We start from the raw sequence: 21,192 nt of genomic DNA on the forward strand, positions 1-21,192 counted from the left end.
TGTGACGGGGCCAGTCCCGGGGAGCGGGAAGAGGGCAGGGCCTGCCCACGCTCACTGGGCTGACCTGATCAGGGGCCAGATGTGGAGGTGGAAGGCGTGAGCCCTATGGTGTCCCCTCATTGAAAACAATCATAGACTGTGAAAGTCAACAGTGAGCATCACGGTTTAGAGGTGATGCTTTCTTACCTTCTTTGTACTTCTCTATTTCCCAATTTTTCTATCAACAAGCACTTTAAATGCACACAATTTTTAATTGACGGGGAAAATCACCTTTTAAAATATACTTGTTCCCAGATGGGAATTTTTCATCTATGTTTATCTCAGGTGGATTTCTGAAATTTATAATTCCATTCCATTCATCTGCCCATCCCAACATTTATTATATTTTCATGTACTAGGCACCAGAAAGGAGGCAAAGGCCAGAGTAACTGATGCTGGGGATTTGGTGTGTGCAGGCGTGTGCTCATGTGGTAACAGGTGGGTCTGAGAGGTGTTCTGGTGAGGAAGACTGAAAGGCCACATTGCTGTAATTGTGACCAGCGGGCCAACCCTCGGCCTTACACGTTGAGTCTCTGCCTGGGTTGCCATGCTCCTACCATCTTGTCCTAGAAAATTATTTATTTATCTTTCAAAACTGTTGGTATCTCACCTCCCACGGAAGCCTGTCCTTCCAACACCGCCCCTCCCAGGAAAGGAAGCCTCTGAGTTTCTCACAACCTCCACGTTGCTGAGCACTCACCAAGGCTGGCTCTTCAGGCCCTTCACAAACACCCTGCCTGAACTCACTCATCTGAGCCTCATCACAGACCTCTCAGGTGGGTGCTGTTCCCACCCATTTTCCAACCGAGGCGGAGAGGTGAGACCCGCATCATCCTGCAAGCAGAAAGTGGCAGAGCTGGTGTCTGAGCCCTCAGCATTCTGGGCTGTGAAGTTGTAAATGTCGTAGTAATTAACTGTGTGTTAAGTGCCCCTTTGAAAACAGTAGCTGAGATGGCCAGAATCTTGGAGTATAATCAGGCCTCGGTCCCAGGCCTTCTTTGTTCTCGCCATCATCTCTCCAAAGACTCTTTCATCTAATCTCAAGGACGTGATTACTATTTCTACGCTGACGAAATGCCAAATTGTGACCCCTAGTTTAGTGCTCCAGATCTATACATCCCACTATCTACAGGTCTCAAACTTAGCAAGTACAGACCAGAACCTCTGATCTTCCCCTCCATTCCCTGACAACTGCTCCTTTCCCAGTCTTACCCAACACAGCAAGAGATACCCAGAAACCTGATGTATTAATACATCTCTCCAATTCAGTCTCCAAAAAGCAGCCAGGGTACCTTTCAAAAACACCAATCTGCCTGCCTTGTGCACCTGCTCCCTTCTAAGGAATCCCATACTTCAGGCTAAGAAACAAATCTGGATCAGGCCCTAAGTGATGTGGCCCTCCACTCTCACGCCCTTACTTCATGCCGCCTTCCCCAGGTAAACTGTCCTTCTTTCAGTTTCCTTGGTCTCAAGGGCCCTCATCAGCTATTCCTTTTGCAAGAATGCTCCATCTCCAGATCCTTACCTGGTTGGCCTTCTCACACGAGGCTCAGCTTAAAACACACCACTTCCTCCGAGATGTCCTCTGCCTCCCAGTTTAAAGTAGACCTCTGTGTTGGCCAGGCGTGGTGGCTCATGCCTATAATTCCAGCACTTTGGGAAGCTGAGGTGGGTGGATCACTTGAAGCCAGGAGTTCCACACTAGCCTGGCCAACATGGTGAAATCCCGTCTCTACTAAAAATACAAAAATTAGTCAGGCGTGGTGGCCTGTAATCCCAGCTACTTGGGTGGGTGAGGCACAAGAATAGCTTGAACCCAGGAGGTGAAGGCTGCAGTGAGCCAAGATTGCGCCACTGCACTCCAGCCTGGGTGACAGAGTAAGACTCTGTCTCATAAATAAATAAAGTAGACCTCTGTGATTCTCTCCCTTTCTCAGGCCTGCTCTCTTGCCTCTGACATCACAAAGTGTCACCATCTGTGGTCACCAGTGTGTCTGGGTGGTGCTATTACACCTCTCCTCCCTCCTGAGGGGTCACAGGAAGGCAGGTTTTGCTGCTGCCGCAGACCCAGTGCTGGGCATGTGGCAGGTAGTCAAGGTCCTGAATGAATGAAACCATGGCCACAACTCTAGTTCAAGCCCTCAGCTCTCACCTGGACAGTTACTAGAGCCTCCTCACTGGTCTTGCTACCTTCATCCTGTCTTTCTTCATTCCAATCCACCTTCCACAAGTGCTGACAAGAGTTCTAAAAAAACACATTTGATCCTGTCACTCCCTTGATTAAAAGGCCAAAGGTTCCCCCCACATCCTCCAGTGTCAGCTCCAAATTTCTTCACGTGACATGAAAGGGCTTTTATAGTACAAGCTGGTTCCAATTTATCTTTCCAGCTTCGAACCCTGCCACTCCAAGTCCCACACTGTGATGTGGCCAAGCTGTTACTGGATGTTCTTTCACATGCCTAGTTGTTCCTCCACCTTTGAAGGCCTTCCTTACCCTCCTCTAACGACTATGTACCCTTTAAGACTCAGATCAAATGTCACCTTCTGAAAGCATTTTTTGGAACTCCCCCAGTGAACTTAACATTTTAAAAAACTTTATGTTATGTGATACATACTAAAGAATTCCTGCAGCAGCTACCCCTTGGTATTTTGTTCATATTGCTATGCTGACACACGCCCAGTACTCTCTGTCCATCCTTACTAAACTGCGAGCTCCCAAAAAGGCAAGAGCTGATCTGGCAACCATGCATGGTAGGACCTGTAACCAATAAGAGTTTCTGGAATTAATTCTGGTTCCAACTCTGACATCAACTTGCGACCTGATCTGGACAATTCACTTACATGCTCTTTGACTATTTCCTCATCTGTAAAATGGAAATAACTGCCCACCCTCCCCATAGAGGCCATAGGTAAAAGTGCCTTGAAACCTGTAAATCTCACACCACAGCAAAGCACGACACGATGACTACTTTACCACCATTCCTGGCACTCTCTAAGGAACAAACCTCCAGTGACCCTGGCTCTTAGACATTCTGACCAAAATCTGAAAAAAATGTATCCACACGGCCAGAGAATTTCCTTACTATGAAGGGCAATCAATTTCAGCCTCAAGCTGTAAATGCCAAGTTGGCATTAAACCACACACAGTCCTAGCATGCTAAATAGCAATTTTTCAAATAAAATGTAAAATGAGTATGAGATAACTCATGCTTAAATCATGAAGAATGAGGAGCTGCCTTCCAGCCTGCAACTCCCAGCCACCAGGGCAGGGATAGTTCTGGCTGGTGCAGCCTGGGTGCTCTCAGAGCCCGAGACTCTGGGGACGTGTGGTCTCCAACTCCCTGCCCTCCCCCTGCCACGACACACAAAACTTTCTTGTTCTCTAAGCGGCATTCTGTGCCATCCTCGGCCAGGGCTGCCTCCGGGGCTTGTTTACGAACAGCCCTGTACATGGCTCCAATCCCTGCCCCTCAATCACACTCCCCCTTACCTCAACAATAAAAACCCACAATGATTCCAAATTCACAATTTCTGCTAACAGTGCACAGGAGGCCAATTTTGTGTGCTGCTCCCGCAACCCAGCACCAAAAAATAATCATCCAGCTACTTAGAAATCACTTCCTCAGATGATACTAACAAAACATCCAGGTAAATAAAATATTTTCTGCTTCACTTTTTTTTTAATGCAAAATAGAATTAAATACTTTTCCTCTACAGTGTGTCAGTCCAGATGGCAAGTTTTATTTCCAGTCAACTCAGAGGAAACTAGAAGAGACGGCATGGTTCCTAAGATCTTATCAAACCCACTGGCGAGGTCAGACAGGAGCACCCTGGGTGGACGCTGATTTGCATGGACAGCAAGCACCACGACTGCAGAAGAACCCAAATTTTAACTGCCATTTATTTGTCGATTTGAATTTTCTTCCCCAAACAAAATTATTTCTTAAAAACCATATTCTATAATGTGTTTTTGTTCCAAGTTAATGATGTTCAAACCATGCAACAATGCAAAAGGGAGGGGATCCTACATAGCCTGACCCTTGCACCTCAGCGGCAAGGTCCCAAGTAGAGACTGGAACCCAGGGCTTCTAACTCAGCAAGTCTTTTCCACTTGGTAGAAAAGTCACACTGAAACACAGGAGGAAGAACATTAAATATGAAAGAGCAATACTTGAGGCTGAAAGATGCTCCAACAGCTTTAAAAAATATAATCTACTTGGCAATTTCTATATGCCACATTTAACAGCCCTGACATGTTCCTGAACAGACAGCTCAGATATCTCAGGCTCTTTCCAGAATGAAACTGAAGATACTAGAAACCCCAGGACATACTACAACACTGGCAAAAGCTATGTCATGTGACCAAACTTTAAGTGCCAGAATTTCTAACTATGTCAAAGGTGAGTTTACAGCAACTATTTTCAAGAGCAAGTGAAGTACTCCTTAGCCAAATAACTGTCAAACATACATACAAAAGCTTTGGCTACAATTTAAGCAGCCTAAGGAAATGTCATCAAGTTCTTTGATCTACATGAAATGTTTTGGTGATGTAAACCAACTTTGGAATTCTAAATTTCTTATTTAAATTATAAATACCGAGTTACAGTACAGTCCCTATCTCCATTATAGAAGAGTTTTAAAACAACTGTTAGAGACACCTGAGCATGCTCCATAAAAATGCACAAAACAGTTACCCCAAGGAAGAACAGGTAAGGTCAACAAATTTATCCACCACATTTAAACTTGGGCATACTAGGTAGGAGGGCTGGGCGAATAAAAAATGGGCTTAGCTTGAAGTGCAAAATAAGGCCCACTAACCTCGGTAAGAATGTATCAACTCTTAAAGGGATTCTTAACAGCTAAGACAGGGTGCTACTTACTTCCTCATTAAAAAGTTTGCTAGTTTCTTTTTTGATTGGGTCTATAAGCTGGACTTGGCCTGCGGAAAAGCCCACTAGGAGAGAGACACTTTCTGCTGTGGCTGTTAGGTGGTTGAAGTCATGACAAGTAGGCTGTGTTCCTTTGTATATCCTTTTATCTATTGGTTTACTCAAGTCAGCAGCCTGGAGGAGAAAGAGAAAAATACATACAGTAAACAGCACATTGAGATGAGAAATCTAAGTTATGCTATTTTATACTCCATTATGATGTTTAATCTTAAAACCGAAGTTATTTAAAATATTTTTTCAGTTGTGACAACATTCATCTAACATTTTATAAAAGCACTTTCACATACCTTAGCCAATTAGATATTATTAGACTATCTATAATATGTTTACAACTGTTACTTTCACAACTTATTCTCCTTCAAGTATATGTAACAAAGACTCCTGGACTTCAGCAGGAAATATCCTTGAGATACTAAATTCAGTATTTTCAAAATGCATTTCAAGCAGTGTCTAACAGAGTGACCACATAAAAAGCTCAGCTTTCAATGTATCTACAGCACCTAAATGCCCACTGGCCAGTTACCTGCAGCCCAGTGGTTCTCAAAGTGTAGTCCCCAAACCAGAAGCAGCAGCAGCAGCACGTGGGAACTTAGAAATGCAAAAATCTCAAATCTCACCCCAGACTAAATGAATCAGAAACTATGGGAGTAGGGCCAGCAAGCCTAGTTTAAAGAGCCTTCCAGGTGATTCTGATGCCCACTCAAGTCTAAGACCCACTGCTGGAGCCCACTCTGTACACGTGGCTCCCTTCCTGGGTCAAAATCCCTCTTCTGGATTAGGTTTCAGGGAACATTCACTTATTGAGGCCATAAGCAAAGAGCTTTACATGCATTGTCCTTAATCCTAACAATAATGCTCCAGAGTGGACAATATCTTACCCATTTTACAGATGAGAAAACAAGTTCAGGGAAGTTAAATAACTTGACCAACGTCACCATACCTACCTAGTAAGTGGCAGGACTGGATTTGGAACCCAGGTCTGTTTGGCCATTAAGGGGATGGGGAGAGAGAGGCAAGAGCAAATGATTTCTCACTTGGGTGAACAGTGATTTTTCAACGTGCCCTCCCCACTTTCAAGAAGAATTCTTTTCTTCATGGGAAATGTCCTGTGGCATCCCAATATGCTGGGCTTTTACTGGTGAAATAAGGGAAACCCACCCCCTCCCACTCTTATCTGGAAATCTCCGGTGGAGACAACTAACCCTGAAGCAGAACTCGTCCCTCACGACACCCAGTTCACCATGTGTGGCCCTCTGGGGCTCCCGGCTCCAGTTCTCTACTGACCGCCCCTCAGGTTCTCAAGATTTCTTTCTTCCAAAGAGGCCTGTGACATTGAACCAAGTATTCTAATGTTTGACTTTCCAATAACAAATATAAATACTGAATAGAAAAGAGGACCTCAAAATTACAGGCATCTTTGAGCAAACTCAAAACCTTGCACATGTGGAAGTCCGGACCTGAGTGGTAACAAGCAGCTCTGGGAGCCCCAGGGCAAAGGAATGAGGGTGCATGCCATGCGGACACTCTCCCAGCCTCACCTCAGTTAAAACGGAGATGAGAATCTCTGTTCTACCAACCTCATGGGATTGTCTGGAGGATGAAATAAGAGAATATATACATGAAAGAGCCTTGAAAAGTGTAATACAAAGCACAATACAAAACAAAAGGGAGTCCTGACTTTGGAGCGAGAAGAAAAGGGGCCAGCAGAGGGGAGCCGCTGCTGTGCAGCAAGGCGGGCTGAAGGCAGCTCTGCCGAGTGCTGCGAGTGAGCAGCGGGGCCCAGGACGACGGCCACGGACAGGCCGTCTGAGGAAGGCAGCTTCTGAGCAGGCTCGGATGGCAGGAAAAGAGAAACCTGGCCTGAGAGAACACCACACGCCATCCATCTCAGAACAAGGAAGACACCCACCAAAAACAAAAACAAAAACAAAAAAACAAAAAACCAACAAATATAAAATAAGATATAACTGGCAGCTAGAGAACAAAAATCCAATTTGAAATACAAACAATTAAGTTACACATAATTACTATATCAGTATATTCAACTCTTGAGACTTATTTTTTTTTTTTCAGTTTGCTTAGGAAAAATAAAAAATCAGCTAAGTGTGGCGGTGCACGCCTGTGGTCCTGGTTATTCAGGAGGCTGAGGTGGGAAGACTGCTTGAGCCCAGGAGTTCAAGGTGACAGTTAACTAGGATTGCACCACTGCACTCCAGGCTAGATGACATAGCAAGACAAAACGACAACAACTACCACTTAGGGAACTTTCCCCTAAAAGAATATACCTAAAATTATGCACTGAAATACACAGATCAAGTCAAAGGCCAGACAGAAATTAACAAAGAAAACAGTCTAATATAAATTAAAGAATAGGTAATGTTTCTCAGAAACAACAGAGGAAGTAAAAGCACCTATTTTTCTAAGTACTGCCACCAGTTTAGGGTTAGACTCAGGGACCCCCTCACAACTACATTGGCTTCAGTTATTGGTATGTTTTTACATCCCTGCCTCCCAATATGGAACTTTACTGAAAAGATGGAAGCATTTTAAATGAGAAGATACTATGTTTACTCTTAAATCAGGTAAAATGGGCCAGGCATGGTGGCTCACGCCTGTAATCCCAGCACTTTGGGAAGTTGAGGAGGGAGGATCACCTGAGGTCAGGAGTTCAAGACCAGCCTGACCAATATGATGAAACCCCATCTCTACTAAAAATACAAAAATTAGCCGGGCGTGGTGGTGGGCGCCTGTAATCCCAGCTACTCGGAAGGCTGAGACAGGAGAATCCCTTGAACCTGGGGGGGCGGATGTTGCAGTGAGCCGTGATTACACCACTGCACTCCAGCCTGGGTAAAAGAGCAAGACCCCGTCTAAAAAAAAAAAAAAAAAAAAAAAAAGGTAAAAAATCAGGTAAATATTCTAAAAATATCCTGTTTATTCTACTGATTTGCTTAACAAACTTTCTTCCTAGGTCACTGCTCTTGAAGTGTACCAGTCCAGGACTAGTTTATTAGTCTGCAGTCAAATGCACTGCCTGTAGTACAGAAATTGAGAATAAGAGTTTAGAAACTTTTATGGCAACTGACAAATTTTTTATCTGTTGAATCTAATGATAAAAAGTTAGAGTTTGTATTCTGCATGTTTTTTTCAGTTTCTTTTCCTATTAATTCTTTTCATTTTTACAAAAGTATCAATCCACATAGACTAAAATTTTTTTAAAGTTGGTCTGTCAACACTAGTGTGAGTGGCACTGTCCAGAAGACACAAAAGTTGACCTGGCTGGCCCCAAGGAACACTCAGAATCTCTCTCACCTAAGGTCACTCCGCCCTCCCCAATCCCTCTCCAGTGGCACTGACTAAATTGGAACAGCAGAAGTCCAGCCAGGCAATATGTCACCTCTACCAAGTAAGAACTACCAAGAAGTCTGAAGTGACTGCTAGGTTATGTGCCCATTAAAAAAAAAAAATTGTATTTCTGAAAAATCTATGGACTCCTCTTGGGCCTGAGCTTTTTGGAGCCCCACCTCAGACAGAGAAAGGCCAGGTCTCCCAGTGCCTGCCTTCATGTCCAAGCACAATCTGTCCCACGCACCGGTCCTCTTTCCATTCATCCCTGAGTTCTAACTCAATTTCCATTGATATGTGACCATCGTATTTCCTCCTCCTCTGGGAGGCGGGGGGATGGGGTGTCGGCCAATATGCACTCTGAGCTCACACACCTTTTTAGCAGCAGGAGTAACCACCTGAGCCAGCTATTCCTCTTCCCATGGGGTCATCAACCCCTGGCAGATGGCTTCCCAGGCAGGGGCAGTCTGGTAGAGAGAGAGAGCCCCGACGAGGCAAGCCTAAGTTCGAATCCTGCCTTCCCTCTTGGTAGCCACGTGGCCTTGGGCAAAGTGCAAGTTTCCCCTCACTAAGCCTAGGAAAGCAAAGGCCCCTCCCTGCACAGCAATGGTGAGGGCTGCAGGCCACAGAAAGCACAGAGCACACAGAAGTATTTGGGTAGCTACCATTATTCATTCATTCCAGCTACATCTTATCTCTAATCAAAATGTCTCCTCATTTCTTTTAACTTTCTTTTTTTTTTTTTTTTTTGAGATAGAGTCTTGCTCTGTTGCCAAGGCTGGAGTGCACTGGCATGACTTCAGCTCACCGCCACCTCCACTTTCAGGGTTCAAGCAATTCTTGTGCCTCAACCTCCTCAGCAGCTGGGATGACAGGCATGCACCAACACGCCCAGCTAATTTTTGTATTTTCAGTAGAGACAGGGTTTCACCATGTTGGCCATGCTGGTCTTGATCTCCTGACCTCAAGTGATCCACCCGCCTCAGCCTTCCAAAGTGCTGGGATTACAAGCGTGAGCCACTGGGCCTGGCCTGTGGCCTCCTAATTTCTATCAAGTCAAAGTAGGAAAAAGTACCTAGCACCCCTGCCCTCCAGGGTTCACCCCCATCCTCCCCAGCAGCAATATTACTTTCTGTCTAGTCAATACTTTCTTTCTTTTCTTTTTTAAGACAGAATTCCATTCTTGTTGCCCAGGCTGGAGTGCAATGGTGTGATCTCGGCTCACTGTAACCTCTGCCTCTCGGGTTCAAGTGTCTCCTGCCGTGGCCTCCTGAGTAGCTGGGATTAAAGGAGCCTGCCACCACACCTGGCTAATTTTTTGTTTTGTTGTTGTTTGGTATTTTTAGTAGAGATGGGGTTTCACCATGTTGGCCAGGCTGGTCTCAAACTCCTGACCTCAGGTGATCCAACTGCCTTGGCCTCCCAAAGCGCTGGGATTACAGGCGTGAGCCACCGCGCTTGGCCTAGTCAACACTTTCTATGTGCCAGGCCTGCAACAGGAACTTTACACTCATCATCCAATCCAATCCTAGTCACCCCTCAAAGCTGGTACTAATGTTTCCACATTACACCGATGAGGGACCTGGAAGTAAGTTCAGGGTCATGAGGTTGTGCTCTCATCAGCTCTACACAATCTTGCCTCTCCACCCTTCACTGGCCCTCCACACAACTCATGAACACTGGCCTGAGCATACATCCCCTCTTTCTTGGCTTCATTAAGTCACCCTCTTGGTAGGGACAGTCTCCTTTGCCTGCCTCCCCAGGAAACCTTGCCCGTCAGTTCAAGTCCCACCACCCACAGCAAGGATTTTCCCAACCATTCTTCGTGCTGCTCCTTTATCTCAATCCTCAAGTACTTAATTCGTTCCACAACATTTAATATTTAATCACTTACATGACTTCAGAATTGTTTTATGTCTGTTATAATCAATTAAAATAAAATAATAAAAACTCTTTAAGGAGAAATTTATTAAATAGTTACCACTGTATAGTTCCACGAAATTAGTTTTTTTCAGCTTTCTGATAGACTCTACAGACTTTGGGATTTCAAAAAATGGTTTGCATCCTAACTATTACCAATTACCTAAGTTCTTCAACATAATTTTTTTTCCACTCAGATTCTGACAGATAAACATGAATTTATAGAAGAACTGATTTATTAAACATTCTTACTCATTTTAAGAATCGGGTATTTGGTCTCCAGCCCCAGCAGAGTATCCAGCTGGGGCCTGATTAAATGAATCAGGTGGAGACAGTGTAGGTAATAAAGGTAGTTTTATTTTCCCTAAATTTCACATCCCCACCTGAGAATCACCTAAGAGAGAACTGGTCTTGCAGAGTCTTGCCAGAAAAGTAAAAGATCCTTTTACTGGCATAGCTAATAGCTACCAAATGCCTAATGCAGGCAGACCAGAAACTCACCTGGCCTACACCCAAAGCATGCTCTACCTCTCTACCTCCTCAGTCCACTCCTCCCATCCTTAAGCCCCACCCCAACCAGCTTTATACTTGGCGCTCCGTTGGGTCCCCTGCCTGGCGCCCCTGCCCAAAGGACAGCTTCAGGGCCCTCATCCAGCCTGGGTTTCCCCAGCCTCGCTCAGCCTCTCTAGCTCTGCGCCAGTCTCCTTCCACCCATTTCTAATCCCATGCAATTTGCCTACACTTTGCAGATGCATCTTCGGGAAGCCTTAGGTCACTCCCCCACTCCACCATTGCCACGGCTCTGCAGGGCCTACAGCTTAGCACTCACAGGCTGCCCAATGTGGCTTCATCACCCCCGTCCCTCCACACACATTACCCCAAAGAACCCTGGCTGCTGCCTGTGCTTCTGACACCTTGCCTTTCCTGCCATTCCTTCTTTCACCCAGAAAACATCCCCTACCATCACATTCACAAAAGCAGAGATGTCATGTGCCCCCGGCCCCCCTAGCCTATGTGACATTCTTCCAGTCCCCTTCACTGATGCCTAGCACCATGTGCTACACTTATTAGCTGCAATATGCTAACTATATTCCATATACTGTGAAAGTCCAGCTCCTTTTAAAAACAAGAAAGAAGCCAGGAGGCTGCTGAGTCACTGACAGCCTGAATGAATTAATCTAAACTAGCTGGAGCAGTCTGAGCAGCATCAAAGGTTGCCATAAGCCATTTTGAAAATCAGAAGAGAACGACTGTAGTGCTATCATTCCTCTTGACCACATCTCAGACAACCAAAACAGGGACCAAAAGTGACCAAGAAATTACTTCCAACAGCCACAAAGGATCACCCACTAGAAAAGAAGTGGGACAACTAGGGGCCTATCTTAAAACTTCAGATCCAAAATAAACCACATTGCAAAGACTGTTCCACAGGTTTTTTTGGTGGAACTTTTTTTTTTTTTGAGACAGAGTCTCACTTTGTCGCCCAGGCTGGAGTGCAGTGGCGCCATCTTGGCTCACCGCAAGCTCCACCTCCAGGGTTCACGCCATTCTCCTGCCTCGGCCTCTCAAGTAGCTGGGACTACAGGCACCCACCACCACACCCGGCTAATTTTTGTATTTTTAGTAGAGAGGGGGTTTCACTGTGTTAGCTAGGATGGTCTCGATCTCCTGACCTCGTGATCTGCCCGCCTCGGCCTCCCAAAGTGCTGGGATTACAGGTGTGAGCCACCGTGCCCGGCCCTTGGTGGAACTTTTAACCTAGTCAGGCCTGGGGCTGCTAGTGCCTGTTAGGGATTGATTAGTCCACACAGGGCCTAGGGCTGGACCACATCTGCTTGTCATCCTGGTGAAACCTGGGTGGAGGGTCGGGAGGAGACACTGAAGATGAAGAGAGACCTTGGCCACTCACAGCTGTTATTCACCTTTTGAACAAAGTTCAACTATTTAACCAAAATTTTCTTCAACATAATGGGAAATAACTGGGTGGATCTAATGGCAAAAATACCACACAGCGATTTTCAAACATCTTCAACTGCCCACACTTCATGTGTAGGCGAACAGTTTAATGCTCAAGTAACAATCAGCTGCAGAGCACCACACAGATGCCAATTCCACAGTCCCACCGCTGCCCTTGAAGGGGCAACAAAACCAGGTTTATCTTATGGAAATACCCACACAATCCATGCTCCTCATGGTCTCTTCAATTCAATAGTTCCAACCAAAATATCTGAACAGTTGGCATTAACAATATGTAAAGAGCCTAACACTTGTTTAAAATATATGTATGTCAGAAACGTAAGTCAGTTAGGCTTGGGTCACCTATGCTCATAGGTAAAACAAACAGTAATCAACTGTACAGTTTCAAGTGTTTCATTTCAAAAAGGACAAGAACTTATCTGTTATTCACCTCGCTGTCTCCAACATCTAAGAGAGGGCCTGGCACACAGAAGGTTATCATTGAATATCTCTCACAGAAAGGAAACAATTCTGAAAACGGAGGGAAAGAATAGTAAAGTGATAGAAACCCAGAGACCTACAGCCAAATGTATATAAAAGCAAACATACAATTTTTTTTTTTTTTTTTTTTTGAGACAGAGTCTCGGTCTGTCACCCAGGCTGGAGTGCAGTGGCGCAATCTTGATAATTATTTTGCTGACCAAAATGCTAACAATAAATGCCTTCTTGGGTGTCCATCCATGAAAACAAACAGTCTCCATCAGTAAATACTAGTACATCACTTTACAGTTTACAAAGCACCTCCATGCATCAGTTTTTTGAAACCTCGCTACAAACCTATGCAGTAAGTACAACTGTCACCCCCATTTTATAAATAAGAAAACAGAATCAGCCGCCCAGAGGAACCTAGTGGTAGAGTCTGGCCATCAAAATTCCAGCCCATGCACCTTCTACTGCACCACCTTCTACTGCTGGGGTGGTGCAGAAGACATGTGAGGTGGCACCTAGTTCTACAGTTCTACCACTGTGTGACTCCATGTTCCTAGGCTTGTTGAAGTGGGACTCAAATAATCCATCTCAGTGTGGCCCAGATTCCAGATCTACCTCTTCTTTTCAATCATTTCCCTCACAGCATTATTTTATTACAGTGAAATAATATAAGTCCCAGGAGAATCCCTGGCACTTAAAAGGCACTCAGAAAACATTAGTTTCCTTCTGAATACATAAGGACTTGCTACTTATCATACAGGCTTTGAAAATTCTCATCATTCATTAATACCTTCAAAGAAATAGACATAAGGAAAAACAGAGATGTTTCTTTCTGACCTAAATTTCCTGGAGAAGGACACCAGCAGTGGAAGCCCACTTTCAGCGGGTTTTCCTTCCAATATAATCTTCCAAAACAAAACAGTAGCTTCTCTTTCTTAGTTTCCATTCCTCCTTCATTCTCAAACATACTAGTACAACCCACACTCGCCTGGCATTCCAAACCCATCCCCTTCACTAAAGACCAATCATTGGTGTGTTGTCTCTAGCACGCTTCTGATGGGCTCTGACCTGGAATGAGCCCTGGCCACCCACGTTCAAGGGGCTGTGTTTAGCCACAGCAAGGCTTTGGGGGGCGGCACAGAGAACTAGACAGAGGGGAGGCAGGCAGGACAACGAGTCAAACGTCAGCAAATAGCAAGATGTAAGATGTGTGGAACATCACTTTCATGTCATCCCAAAATGAGAAGAGACACACAGTCACAAAGGGCGTAACATGCATTAAGTAAAAATTTCACAATGACAATCTCTGGAATTGCTTGCTGCTCATTAGACGGCTTCTCCCAGGGGCCAGTAAAAGCCCCTCCTTTGGAGCTCTGCAATGGGTGGGGAGAGGGTGGCCACCAGCGGAAAGCAGGAACAAGCACAGGGCGGACATTCTGTGGCAGCATCTTCCCTGGCCTAGCACCCTCAGTCAAGCATCTGCTGAAATAACAAGCTTTTGTTGTTCTCACATGTCACTTTTTCCTAAGGCAGCCTATCATTTAGAAACTGCCAGCTATTAAAATCTACTTTTCTTCCTTCACAGTAGCTTCTTAAAGATGAACTTAAAAACGGCTACACTGCAACATCTTTACCAGCTCTTCATTCTCTGATGCTGTACTCCACGTAAGGTCAGATCTCCTATCGTGAGGCAAGTCACCACAAATGGCTGTTGTGAAGCTTCCTTAGGCTAATCAAATACTGATTTCTTCATTAAAGAAAAGCTATGAATAAATATCAAGTTAAATTCAATTTGCACACATCCTAACACTAGATCTCATCACATTAAAATGCTGAAATATTCAAATAACCTATTTTTATTGAACCCTTCTGTTAAATATGCATAGGAATACACATTCCCATTCCAAAGGGAATACTAGTATCTCACACTAACGAAAAGGCAAGATGCATTCATTTCTGCAAAAGATGATTTCAAATTCTTAGAACAAAAATTTTTAAACAGTGATAGGAGGGAGAATTCTATGCCTTTCTGAAAGTGCTGAGACAACACTGGTAAATTAAAGAGCATTACAGAGCAGAGAGTAATTCCTATGTGCTGCCTAACTACTATACTGTTGTTGTTCTAACCTTTGGACCATCCATGGGCTCATTATATTCAGCAGAGCACATAAATGATTTTAAATTTCCAATTCAAGTTGCTGAGTAACATAAGCAATAATCGGCAGAAGAGCTCCCATCCTAAGTGAAAAAGGCCCTAAGTCCCCAGTTGTGCAGAGGGCCTACAAACTTCCATTTCCCCATCCTACAGAGAAACCGAGGCCCAGGAAGAGGTGGTGATCTGCCCAAAGTTCACAATGCTTACGACTTCACCTTTGACCATATCTAGCTGTTACTCCCTTTTCAATCACCCAACTTCCACTAGACAACAAGCTACTGAATCTGTAATGTGTAAAATTTCAATAAACGACACATGTACCAGTAATTTTACATCAAATGACAGCATTTTGGACATAATGCACTGCTGTGTTTCAAACAGGAAGTGAAAGAGTTAGAGTGAGAGAACATTAAACGTATCTTAAACATTAATGGAGATCAGCTACAAAAAAAAGTGGCCAAAATGCTTGACTTGGCTTCTGTAATTCAAATACTCTCTCATCCAACCAGGCATCAGCTGAAGAATACAGCCTCAAATCAGTTCGGGTAACAGAGAGCTGATCTTCTAAATACTAGTGTGAGGAAAAGCTTTGATCTCGCCTTCATCGGAAGTTCAATAGCATTGGTTCATCACTACAACTACTCACTTGGCATTTGTGCTGTTAGTCATTCGTCATATATGTCTAATATCCTCAAATAACCTAAAAATATGTTTAGGCCATAACTTTCTTTTTTTTTTTTTTTTTTCTTTTTCTTTCAGATGGAGTCTCACTCTGTCACCCAGGCTGGAGTGCAGTGGTACCATCTCGGCTCCCGGCAACCTCCACCTCCCAGGCTCAAGTGATTATCCTGCCTCAGCCTCCCAAGTAGCCAGGATTACAGGTATGCACCACCACACCTTGCTAATTTTTATATTTTAGTAGAGACAGGGTTTCACCATGTTGCCCAGATCGGTCTTGAACTCCTAACCTCAAGTGATCTGACCACTTCGGCCTCCCAAAGTGCTGGGATTACAGGCATGAGCCATTGCACCCAGGCTGTTTATTTTTTAAAGGGCCAGGCATGGCGGCTCATGCCTGTAATCCCAGCACTTTAGGGGGTCAAAGCAGGAGGATAAATTGAGTCCAGAAGTTCAAGACCAGCCTGGGCAACATAGTGAGAACTTGTCTCTACAAAAAAATTTTTTAAAAGGAAGAAAAAAAAAGTTAAAACTAGATTAAATACAAGAAATAGACCTTCATAAGTCAAGAAATCAACCATAAAGAATACTTACACATCTGTCAAGGAACAGCCTGTGTTCAAATATAAACTTCTTTCACTATGTTTTCAAGGCCAGCATGGAAAACATAGACCCAAACTCTTAAAAAAAAAATACAGGACGCCAGGGACAGTGGCCTGTGCCTGTAATCCTCCCACTTTGGGAGGCCAAGTTGGGAGGATTGATTGAAGGCGGGAGTTTGAGACCAGCCTGGCCAACATAGTAAAAAAAAATTAAAATTTCTATTAAAAAAAGTTTTTTTAAATACAGAAGAAAAGACATGATGTTTGGGATTTGCTTTAATATAATCCAATGGGGATAAGATAATACATGAAATGAGACTTAACCATACATCATTAACTGTTGAAGCTGGGAGACAGGTATATGAAAGTTCATTATACTATTTTCTCTACTTCTGTATAAACTGGGAAATTTCTATAACTAAAATTTCTATAGCTAAATTTCTATACTAAAAGTATAGGCCGGGCACAGTGGCTCACACCTGTAATCCCAGCGCTTTTGGGAGCTTCTGGGTCGCAGAAAAATCTGTGACTTGATAAACAGTAAAATTTACAATAAAAGGAAGCTTACTGTAACACTGAGCAAATGCGTGAATGGGAATGATAGATCAACAGGTGATAATATATTTCTAACAGGTCAAATCATAAAGTTTCACACCAATTAAGACCATAGGAGTCTATTACGCATCTTTCTGTGGCATCAGTGACATCACTCAATGAGAGGAAAAAGGCCAGGAAAATTACTTAAAGAAGCCAACCATTCAGGCAACAGAGGAGGAAGCCATGGCTAGTTCTTTTGTTTTATTCTTCAAATAGCATTCAGCGCTAGAACAGCTCACTGTGTGCTCTTACTTTGCTACAGTGGCAAATAAAGATAGCTCTCCCCAGAGTCCTCTTTGGGAAATCCAATCTGTTCCAAGTTTAGCTCCCTGTTTTTTCTCTAATGTATATTTATAATATGAATCCACATCTTTTTCATAGGAACTGAACTGAGAATTTATCACCAATTTTACAGTCTTCTAAAGATTCTAGGAAAACCGAATCCTACACTACCCTTAATCCAGAAGAAACAGCTAAAAGGGTTACACAGTGAAATTTGTTTTCAAGTATTCAGTAATATTTTTAGCATTTAGAAGTTAAAATATTGAGACCTGAAATAAAAATATTACGCTGAAAGGGAAAGGAGGTGTATTCGTCATCTCAGTCAGGGACAGTGCTGTATTGAAAATGTAGGTTAGCACAGGGACAGTGCTGTATTGAAAATGTAGGTTAGCAGGCCAACCCACTTAGAACTGAATAGGAAGTTCCACACTGAAGGCTGAAACCAACCATAATCCAAAAGCTAATACTTGTCAACAATTCCACACGTGCTAGACTATGCTCTATGCTAAGTTTACCACTCATGATCTTGTATAACGCACTGCAGTCTCATATGATGTAATATATGGAATTAAAATTTTGCAACTACTAGCTAAAAGTTAAATATAAAGCTATTACCAAAGAAGCAGACTACAGAAGCAACTCATTTCCCAGTGTGAACAATTCTGTAATATAATTATAATATACAAAAATCTTATATGAATGTAGGTAATCTAAGTCTTACATCAGGGGATCAGAGAATAGACAAAGCTGGAGTGGCACTTTAAAAAGTCACCTAAGGTGAATGGTCATTTAAAAAAAAAAAAAAAGTCACACTTGCTCTCAAGATGCTGCAACTCAGACCAAAGAAGTAAACTGCCTAAAATCATACAACCAATTAACACAGCAGCTCAACTCGGAGCTCTGGTCTCATTCACTGTAAATGCACCATGCCCAGGAAACTAGGAAAAGCACTAAGGTAACCTAACCCAAAGCCCTCATTTCTCAGTCGTCTTCTCCTCTCACCTGTGGTCTTCTTGCTTCCACATCAGACAGTAACTACCAGACAGAACCTGAAACTATTCTATTATTTATAACACATTGCGATGAACTACAGAAGACTTTCCCAAACTCATTAAATTTAGGATAAACCAAATGACACTCCTTTGGTTAAAGTTCATAACTTATGTTCTGAATGCTGCCAGCCTTCTTCAGGAGACAGCAACTGTACAGGAAGACATGAGTTGCTTGCCTCTTGATAATTCAAAGTTCTCAAGCTGAATGTGTCCTGATGAACTAATGCCAAAGCCCACATCCACAGCTCTTTCCAAATCTTTTGGCCACCTTCAGGAAAATCATCCCTTTGCATGCAGTCAAATACTCATCAATAAAACTCTGGTCAGCGAGGATGTATGCAAAATTCTGTATGCAAAGACAAGGATGGCAGAAACAGGCAGCAATTTTAAACTAGGGTACACACATATGGAAAGCTAAGAAATGCAGGCCAGCCCCTCAGCTTGCTAGTACAGATGGTTATGACAAAGGGTAAAGCTCCAAATACCAGCAGGTCTCATAGACAGCAGCTGTGGCTACAAACCAAAAGAGAATCTCTCAAGTGACATAGAAAGATCTGATCTCTCCTCCGTGTAGTGTACTACAACTAGATTTATTTTTAAATATGAAGAGACCCAAAATAACGCAACGTCCCCACTTTTCTTGTTGCCCACAGCAAGCCTGAGTACTTGCCCTGCTCTCACAAAATTCTTACAAAATTCTTGACCCCAAGCAGTAATCCAAGCTACTCCGGAGGCTAAGTCAGGAGGATCCCTTGAACCCAGGAGTTGCAATAAATAGTACACTATTTTAAAAGTGTAAAGTGATATGTTATATAGAGAAAGCTCTGGTTGAAAACGTGCAAGACACTCTAAAGAGTGGTTAAGAGCAGAGACTCTGGAGCCAGGATGCCTTCAGATTCTGTCCTGTGAGCCTGAACAAGCTATTTGCTTTTATGTACCAACACTTCCACAAAATGGGAAAATGGGGATAATAAAATAGTGACCCTGCTATAGGCAGTGTTCGAGGATTAAAGGAGTTAAAATATGTAAAGTGATCAGAATCATACCTGGAACAAAGTAACTGCTATGTAAATACTGGCTGTTATTACTATTATTATTATTATTGTTGTTGCTTTGTTTTTGAGACAGAGTCTTGCTCTGTTGCCCAGGCTGGAGTACAGTGGTGCAATCTCAGCTGACTGAAACCTCCGCCTCCTAGGTTCAAGTGATTCTCCTGCCTCAGCCTCCCAACTAGCTGGGATTACAGGCGCCTACCACCACGCCCAGCTAATTTTTGCATTTTTAGTAGAGACAGGGTTTCACCATGTTGGTCAGGCTGGTCTTGAATTCCTGACCTCAAGTGATCCGCCTGCCTCAGCCTCATTAAGTGCTGGGATTACAGGTGTGAGCCACCGTACCGACGTAACTGTTACCATTATTAATAGTATCAATTTACATTTTTTTAAATGCATTCAAACCAAGAACTACAGTGAGTTAGCATGGAAATAAGTATTTGATTCCTTACGAGGCATTTTAAAAATAAAAGTTAATATTTAGCCACTTGTTGGAAAATGTATGTACAAATATGAGGGGAGGGATTTGAAAATGAGGGGGTGAGGAAAGGCAAAGTTAAACCAATAAAATTACTCTTTCCAATCAGTTAAGATTTTACTGAACTTGATGTAGCATAATGTTTTTAAGTTATAAATTCAGGCCAGGCGTGGTGGCTCACATCTGTAATATTAGCACTCTGGGAGGCTGAGATGGGAGGAGTACTTGGAGCCTAGAGTTCGAGACCAGCCTGGGCAACACAGTGAGACCTCATTTCCTTTTTTTCTTTTTTTTTTTTTTAGAAAAAAAAAAAAAAGTTAGAAGTTTAGAGGTCAAAACTGTGTAGTATGCCAATTTACACCTCAATGAAAGTTTAATTTCTGAGACAAAGATAAAGTAGCACATACGATGGCTCTACCTGTGAAAATACAGAGGGTAGAGTATGATCTCAAAGGCCTCTTTCACAATACCTCCTAATTCTGACACACTGTAAATAAATGAATATTATTAAATGGAAAAGTCTTTTTTTTAAAAAGCTGAAAGGTTGCTGCTTAGTGGGTGGTTTAAGTATACGATGAGAAAAATCTAGAAATATAGGTATTACAACCATTTATTATAAAACCACATGACAGCCACATGAATTCTCTGGGAGCGAGAGTTTACGTGAAAAGCAGCATGGGGTACTAGAAAGAACATAGGCTTTGGAGTCTGACAGGCCTTGCTGAAATCTCCTGCTGCCACTTACCAGCTGTGTAGCCTGGACAAGTTACTACATCCCTCAGAGACTCCCCTCTCTCATCTCTATATAAAATGGGACGCACCACTCCCTCTTCTGCAAAGTATCTGTGAGATCGTAAGGGACGATGCATGTGACAGCACCTAGTTCAGTGCCTAGCCCAGTGGAACTATTCAGTAAATGGCAGCTATGAGATAGAAACAAATCAGCAGTGATTAGCAGAGTCTACAAATTAGTCAGTGAGCTGAGTGTTCGCTGTGAGGTAAACCTATATTAGATCCTATAAGGCAGTGGTTCTCAAACTAGCCCATCAGAATTACCTGGCATGGCAGTTACACCACAGATTGCTGGGCCCGCTCTCCTCTCACAGGTCCTGACTCAGTGTTCAAGTGCAAGGACCCAGAATCTTCACTGTCACAAATTCTGAGGGGATGCTGATACTGCTGGTCAGGGACCAGGCCTAAGAGAACCACTGGTATAAGGGAAGAAAGGGAGAAGAGGTGCACAAACATGGTCCATTCCTACAAGGAACTCACTGAGGATCTGGAAAACACACAAATGAAACTTTTTTTTTTTTGGAGACAGAGTCTCGTTCTGTAGCCCAGGCTGGAGTGCAATGGCACGATCTCGGCTCACTGCAACCTCTGCCTCTGGGGTTCAAGCAATTCTCCCGCCTCAGCCTCCCAAGTAGCTGGGACAACAGGCTCATGCCACCACACCCGGCTCATTTTTGTATTTTTGGTAGAGATGGGGTTTCACCGTGTTAGCCAGACTAGTCTCAAACTCCTGACCTCAGGTGATCTGCCCACCTCAGCCTCCCAAAGTGCTGGGATTACAGGCATGAGCCACTGCACCCGGCCAC

General features: G+C 43.5%; 1 protein-coding gene across 9 annotated transcripts in view; it reads right to left on the reverse strand.

Annotated features, from left to right (window-relative positions):
- Positions 1 to 21,192, reverse strand: part of WDR20 (WD repeat domain 20) — an 84,120-nt gene that overhangs the window by 23,312 nt on the left and 39,616 nt on the right. For 3 of the 9 annotated variants that reach the window (XM_023205648.1, XM_023205646.1, XM_023205647.1), the window contains exons 2-3: positions 4,920 to 5,102; positions 2,192 to 2,284 (exon numbers count right to left, since the gene is read on the reverse strand). The exons of 3 other annotated variants lie outside the window; for them this stretch is intronic. In XM_023205648.1, coding sequence (XP_023061416.1) covers positions 2,192 to 2,284; positions 4,920 to 5,102 — 276 coding nt within the window. The remainder of the gene's footprint in view (positions 1 to 2,191; positions 2,285 to 4,919; positions 5,103 to 21,192) is intronic. 3 more of the 9 variants (XM_023205653.1, XM_023205649.1, XM_023205650.1) reach the window with 1 other exon arrangement.

This window comes from Piliocolobus tephrosceles, chromosome 6 (genome assembly GCF_002776525.5).
Source record: "Piliocolobus tephrosceles isolate RC106 chromosome 6, ASM277652v3, whole genome shotgun sequence".
NCBI classification, from domain to species: domain Eukaryota; kingdom Metazoa; phylum Chordata; class Mammalia; order Primates; family Cercopithecidae; genus Piliocolobus; species Piliocolobus tephrosceles.